This window comes from Neolamprologus brichardi, chromosome 23, assembly GCF_056152115.1.
Source record: "Neolamprologus brichardi isolate AB-2024 chromosome 23, ASM5615211v1, whole genome shotgun sequence".
In the NCBI taxonomy this organism is placed as follows: Eukaryota; Metazoa; Chordata; class Actinopteri; order Cichliformes; family Cichlidae; genus Neolamprologus; species Neolamprologus brichardi.
The window spans coordinates 5,540,133-5,547,000 of record NC_142125.1 but is presented as its reverse complement, the minus strand read 5'-3'; the positions used below and the strand labels follow the sequence as shown (position 1 = coordinate 5,547,000).

At 38.5% G+C, this 6,868-nt stretch overlaps 1 protein-coding gene across 1 annotated transcript; it reads right to left on the bottom strand.

Moving 5' to 3' along the window:
- Positions 1 to 2,153: 2,153 nt before the first annotated feature.
- Positions 2,154 to 6,001, bottom strand: si:ch211-212d10.2 (Rieske domain-containing protein). Its single transcript, XM_006800391.3, has 3 exons — positions 5,389 to 6,001; positions 4,949 to 5,064; positions 2,154 to 4,423 (listed from the first exon to the last, which is right to left on the bottom strand). The coding sequence occupies exons 1-3, from the start codon at positions 5,576 to 5,578 to the stop codon at positions 4,325 to 4,327; spliced, it is 405 nt and encodes a 134-aa protein (XP_006800454.2). The 5' UTR covers positions 5,579 to 6,001; the 3' UTR covers positions 2,154 to 4,324.
- Positions 6,002 to 6,868: the final 867 nt, after the last annotated feature.

Genomic DNA, 6,868 nt, shown 5'->3' with positions numbered 1-6,868 from the left:
CTTTAACTGAACTAAGTAATAGGCATGGAGTTTACTCAGTGATTAAATCTATTGTTTATCTGCAGTATGGGGTTTTGCAGACCCATGGGAGAAACCCTTCGAGCTGAACTAATCCCAAAATGAATAAGGTGCACTATGGACCTTGGAGAAACCAGAAGAGGCTGACAAGTAAATATAAGCCTGCTGCTAATTAGAAAATAAATTACATATTCTCTTGAGGACTGTAAAAACAGTTTGACTTTCACAAACAACCAAATTGAACTCAAGCAATCAGCAATAAATTGGGCACAAGAGTATTATGGACACATATTTCCTTTGAAATTGCTACCGAGCTCTCTGCACATTTAACATTTGAAGATGTCTTTTTTTTTCTCAGTTCATTTGTGCTGTTATATTTTTAGTTGTGATGTGCAACAGATTTATCATTTAATATGCTGTAAATGGTATCATTTCAAACTTGTAAATCTTTCTATGTGGAGCACATAACAGCACTCCAAACATAGATCTATAGCTTGGCAGCCTGTGCAAACTTCAGAATTATCATTGACCTCTCTAATCACAGGCCTGTGGGCTGTGTGTGAACGAACAGTTCAGATGTCCAGTTGGAAACAAACATGTCCCAGCAGCAGATACAACTTCCACCCCGTAAGAAAGACGATGATTGAATCCAGGTGTAGGAAGAGATAAGTCCTATAAAAGGCAATAGTTTGTGAGGTGAGCTGAAGAAGCCAAACAGATGTAGAGCAACTAAAGGAAATGTTAGACCAAAGACATCAGATGGAAGAGAAGCAAGATTATCTAGTGATGGGTTTAATCATTTCAGGGTACGGTTTGAAAAAGAAAAAAGGGAAGGGAAAATATTAGTGGTCTTTGGCCTCATAGCCCATCACTTACAGAATCTTGAGCTTTGAAAGTGGTTGCACATGGAAGAATGCAGATTTTCTTCAGGGAATGCTTTGACAGGAGAATTGGCTTATTCATGAGAAGAAGTTATCAGGAGAGCTTGAAGGACAAGGTAACAATAATAGCCTGAGTAAACCATTGCATGGAAAAATAAGCTGTGCTCTCCAAACAGCCACTTTGTCTTTAGGGAACTTCAAAGGAGATTAAAGAACCTCTGCAATGTTTGGTTTAATCTCTCAAGAAAAAGTTTCCAGATACTTTAAAATCAAATAAAGACAGTTTGAGCCTGAAACCAACAGATAAAAGAAGATAAAAATATTCCTTTTTTAATTAAAAGAAACTGTTTATCTTGACTCGTTGGCAGTAGTAGTGGCAAACCTTTTACTTTATTTAGTGTCAGAAACATGAATATGATTCATGTATTTGTGTTTTAAACGTCTAAATAAATTGTTTGACATTTGGAGTTAGCTGGGTACTGGCTGCATTTTTTAATGAACCCACTGATGTGAGGGTATCATCCCTATTCTCATCTCCAAACTCTGGCAAGGAGGAGAATGAGCGTTTCCCAAAACAGGGAACTAATGTCTAAAGCATACTATTGGTATAGTTACAGCTTTGCAGAATTCTTGAATGGTTGAAAATTGGATATTTTCAAGTGTATTTCAATCCATCTGGCAAAATTTGAGGTTTTTTGTGGCAACTGCTATTCGAAAAAAAAAAAAAAAATCTAAGGAGTGGATTTCTATTCAAAATACTTGACCTGAGTTTGCCTCTGTCACTGAAATGTTTCTGCAGAAAAGCACAAGTCTCCGAATCCACCAGAAACCATCTACAATTTATCAGAAACTTAAGCGTAAACAGACATATCCATTTTCTCTTCTGTACAGTCCAGCAGGGTCTCAGGGAGATCATAATTTATTCACAAGACGGTCAGCCTTACACCTTTCCACCACTTTCTGGAGGACATGGAGAGAGTTGCATACTTGCCACTGCACCCCAGGAAGCAATCCTGAGTAGTAAAAGAATCACATAAATCAGCTCTTGATAATAGTCTGTAATGCTAACTATTGCATGGAGATGCTGAATGCTTTGTTTCTCTCTGGATTAGGCCTTTATGTGTAAATTGTGTATTGTATTAAATTTGGTATAAATGTACGAACGAACAAATGTAAATAAATGATTTTGTGTAAACATTTTGTTTGATGTTGTCCTCTGAACTGTGTATATAAGTTTAACAAATGAACAGTCTGAAAATTGGAAAAAGTTTATTTAACATGCATATATATTTTTTAATAAATAAAATGCATAGATCTAGTTTTACTTTTTCCATCTTACAGCAATAAACAAAGTTTACAACAAACATGATACTGATGATACTAGCTTACAACAGAGGGGTGAATTTAAATGCATCGGTGTATGCAGTCTCCAGAATGACGTTTAACTCTATTAACATGAACCCCAGAGACATACACTAGATATACAAAAGCATATAAAATACATTTTAGGAAACATAACAAAATTCTGATGAGAATTCCAATTTTCCCAATGTGCCTCGAGCGTCTCAAAACATTCCTGCGGAATCTCAAACCGTTACTTTGACTTTTCTACTGACACAAAATAGCCGCATCTCCACTTTGTTTGCACATTACCCTTCAGGTGATGAAATGTAAGACAACACAGCGAGACGTCTGGCGCACATAACATTTTTAGCCAGTGGAATTATTATTGTAATAAAGTTGCACAACAGGGAGCACAGTAGGGGGGAAAACTGGAGTGTTGAGCCACACTGTCATTGACACCTTCGTGACGGGGTTCTGTGTGTCTGCCAGAAAACGAAGCTGACAGAAAAAATAGTGAGCGACTGCTCTCACCACGAAGAAAAAAAACCCCACACACACTGGCATCACTGCTCACACTCACACACGCACAGCTAGGAAAACACATTTTTCTTAAGTCAGTGGTGCATTTCAGGTCGTGAACCTTCCTCCGGCGCCTTACTAACCGTTCCTCGTAAATCCCACTGCGTCAGTAACAGACAAACCTGTCTGTGCAGAAGACAGGAATGAAGAGAAATGCTGATGGAGACGTGTTAGCTGTGGAATTGCCACCAACTGTAACCACAGTGTCCTTGATGTGTTTTCTATTTGCTTAAACTCTAATTGGGTTAAATAAAAAGTTTTGCAAATAAATCCTGGAAGAGAGTTTCTTCCTATGTGACATCGCTTCAAGGGCACAACTAAACAAGTGTGCCTCTCAAGTCTGGAATAATAGGAAATATAGTAAACCATGAAAGAAAATGACACTTAGATGCAAAATGTGGGCTTAAAGGAGACCTATACTGGTTATTCGAAAACGCTAACATGCAAAATATGATGATTCTTTTCAAGAAATCAAGACGATGGTGTTCAGTTTTTACTCATTTTTACTCTTTATTTTATCAATTTTAATTGAATTAAAAACTCATAGTGCTACATTTTGGATGCTCCTATTGCCTCTGTGATTCAAAAACCAAACTGTCAGTCTGCTGACTTAGCATCTTGGTGCAATAACCGTTTTTTCAAGACTTGCAGTACAGCCAGTGGATATCCAGGTCAAGCCTTTCTTTTCTGTTCCTGAAGATAAAGTTAACAAAGCAAATATACAATTTAATTATCATCAGACAAGATTGCAGTTTGGCGAATGCGTTCCTGTTTTTGCTCCCCGCATGGATTTCTTTATTTGCGTGTAACCGAAGCCTGCTCAAATGCGATTGGTCAACAGAACTCTGATTACAAGTGGATTGTAAACAGAAAAAAATCTGTTTGGAGTTTTGGTAATTTATATTTGAATTATAAACAGCATTTGGAAGGATTTTCAGTTTCTTCAAACAGATTTGTTTTTGCTTGCTAGTGCATATCAGTGCAACAAGGCAGTGAGAACTGAGATGAAAAATGGTGAGATCCACTCCAATTACAGGGTTTTGATCAACAATGAAATGGAAAGTGCAAATGGCTCAAATCTGAAGGCAAAAAACTAAAGTGCACATCAAATTTACTCTGCAATATTTCCACTAAAAATCATGATATTTTCTTTTTAAGGAAGAAAAAAAATACATGAAACTGCATAAATCCACTACCTTCATCTTGCATCTATTGTGTTATCAAAAAATCAACAATAACCTGCTGATTCTGCAGGTTAAGTGCCTGCGCATGGTTCTCCATCTCGAATGCCAGCAGCAAGAAAAACGCAAGAAACTCTCCTGGATTTGGTCCTGAGAATACAGCAATCCAAGAGAAACAAAACTGAGGAAATGAGAGATACGGCTTAGAAATGTTTTTGGACGGCTTGGGTTTGTGGAATAAGTCTCAAAACAAACTACAGTAGGTTCATTACACAAGTCTAACAAATGGACAGGAGGACAAAGCACCTGCTCTGAGGTAGATCAGCTTTTCCGATCTGGAGGAAAAGGCTGTAAGGACAGATGACTTCTGTGCTTCACATAAACATTTCCATCCTCCAGCTTGACTTCATACACTTGTTGCTGCAAAAAAAGTAAACAAAGAATAAGAAACAGAAGTTAGAAGAAACACAACTCCCTAAGCTACTTTAGGAGTAACCTTCCAAGTCAAAAAAAAAAACCCCTGCCTGTCACAACACACAGTTTGACGTTGTTTAGTCTAACATTTGACATGAGTGACATAAAGTGATGTATATTTAAATCATATGTGGAAAACGATGAATATAAAAGAGGATAAAATGTCAAGCTCGATTTTTTCATTGGAACAAAACAAAACAGAAGATCTCAAGCTGAACATCACCTTAACTCTATCTGACGAGCTTTGATTTTTATGTCCTGTCCATCAAAAACATGCCATCTGTCTAAGATTAAAGGATAATTGACGTGAATGCTTAAATCAAGTCTTAGTATCAGCTTTTAGTAAATGTAAAAAACCTGATATACATTCAGGTGCCTAAATTTACTGCTCCTACATGCAAGTTAAATAAAGTGATTAATCAACACTCAACACACTAAAGCAGCATTATCAGGACACACTTTATTACTGACCTGTAGTGATGCCCCTGACCTCCCAGTCCTGAGATCAAAGTTATAATCATGCCAGGGACAGAAGACCTGCAGGACTCCGTCAGCCTCCTCAATGTCCCCCTCACACAGAGGACCGCCTGGATTTCCACACGGGAAACTGTTAATAACCGTTTATTCTCATAACAATCCCTGCTGCCATCTTTATTCTAGAAAAATGCGATACTTTCATAACACTAAAACTTAAGACCGCAGGGGGCATGATGCTATTTCCCCTCTCAGCCTTCTCTTATTTTAACAGTTAATCACCCACAGAGACATTTTCAATAGGCTGCATAAAAAAACGAGACGTGACGCGTTTGCAATGTTATACTTATGACTGCGCTCTACTCTCGCGTTTTAAAGGCCCTGCTAAAGCTAAATCTAAGCGGGTATGAATGTGTTGTTGTTGTTGTTGTTTTTACCGGAGTGTGAACAGCGAGCATCCATTGCAAAAAACTCCCCCTTCACATAGAAGAGGCAGACATCGGAATCATAGCCGAGAGAGGAGTGCATTAGACGGCAGCGCTTCTTGGAAAGCTCCGAGCCTGGGCCTATGAGTCTCCATGAAACGCCCCCCGTGTTTCCCTCTTCATCTCCGGAGCCAGAAGCCATAAAGAACGGCGAAATGACCTGTTTTTCTATTTTGCACTACTACAGGCCTCCCTTTTTCCGCCGGTGCAAATGGATTTGACAGATCGCTCTGTGCAAATATTCCATATTAACCACCAGACCGACTGGTACAACGCTCATCCGATCGGACTGAGCTGCTACCATCCCTGCTGCAGCCTGCCAGCAAACCGCGGGACCCCGTCAAAAAAAGGAGACAGCACAGCGCACAAACACAGAGCTACATATGAAGATGACTGTAGCCTAAATGATGAATGAGCAGAAAAGTTAGCCTAGGCTACTCGAAATCTGCTAAAGCTGTGCAGGCTACCCGTTAGAACTGCAGATGCTCTAAAAATAACAGCAGCGGCAGCTATTGGAGTTTAAAATGCAGATGCAGAAATCCATCACAAATGCATCTGTTGCATTATGAATGGGCGGTGATCAGAACCTTAATGTTCTTTGATTACAGTCTGTAACATCAGGTCGCTCTTTTTTTTAGTCTTTTATATTCAAACAATGCACACACAAAGAAAAAAAATCCCATTATGGAAGCTTTCTTGGTGGCCCGTTGAGTTTATTGGAAAACTTAAATTTAGCCTACCAAGTATTGGACATCTTCCAAAGGAGTGTGCTAAATGTGGAACATTAGTTTTTTATGTACTGTGCAAATAGTTCGAAATAATTTCTGTTATTTGGTACAAAGCAGGTTATTGTTCCTTCACTGCACATGTACTGTGCTCCAGACAGGTATTTCTACTGATTATTTTCAGGTTAACTTTTTCCACGGTGCAATTTTCTTAACTGTTATGTCAGTTCTGTGATCTTGCGGCAGCAGACAAAGAACATATACAATTTAAGCAAATAAAGACATTAAAAAACGTATAGAACAACTTTGGTCTGTCAGTTTAACCACACTGACAACCATCATGTGAGTCCACATCAGCCATCTGTCTTTGATCAAAGTTAAAGGGCTCATGATTAACACTATGTACAAAGCTGACCTCTAGAGTAGTACCAAATTTGAGGTTTCTGTGATCTACAAATTTGTTCAAATGATAATGTGCAAAAAGCAAAAACGCACACATTAAATGATAACCTGCATTTCTTTAACTATTATTCAGATTGTTTGAAATCACTTTATTGAGCCAGTAATTATGCAGGTGCTAGTTTTTGCCTTTAAGTAATGTGCCGTAGTGTCTAGACTGGAGCGATGCAAAACAGAGGCCGCTTGTTCTGAATCGTGATTTTGCGAAACTGACTCATGTAAGTGTGCAACACGAGTGAAGAGCAGAA

Excerpts from the sequence above, each read along its gene's own strand:
- si:ch211-212d10.2 (XM_006800391.3), bottom strand. The coding sequence starts at position 5,578 with ATGGCTTCTGGCTCCGGAGATGAAGAGGGAAACACGGGGGGCGTTTCA. Across the intron at positions 5,065-5,388 it reads TGCTCGCTGTTCACACTCCG|GCGGTCCTCTGTGTGAGGGG; the intron begins GTAAAAACAACA and ends GTGGAAATCCAG. Across the intron at positions 4,424-4,948 it reads GGTCAGGGGCATCACTACAG|CAACAAGTGTATGAAGTCAA; the intron begins GTCAGTAATAAA and ends CTTTTTTTGCAG.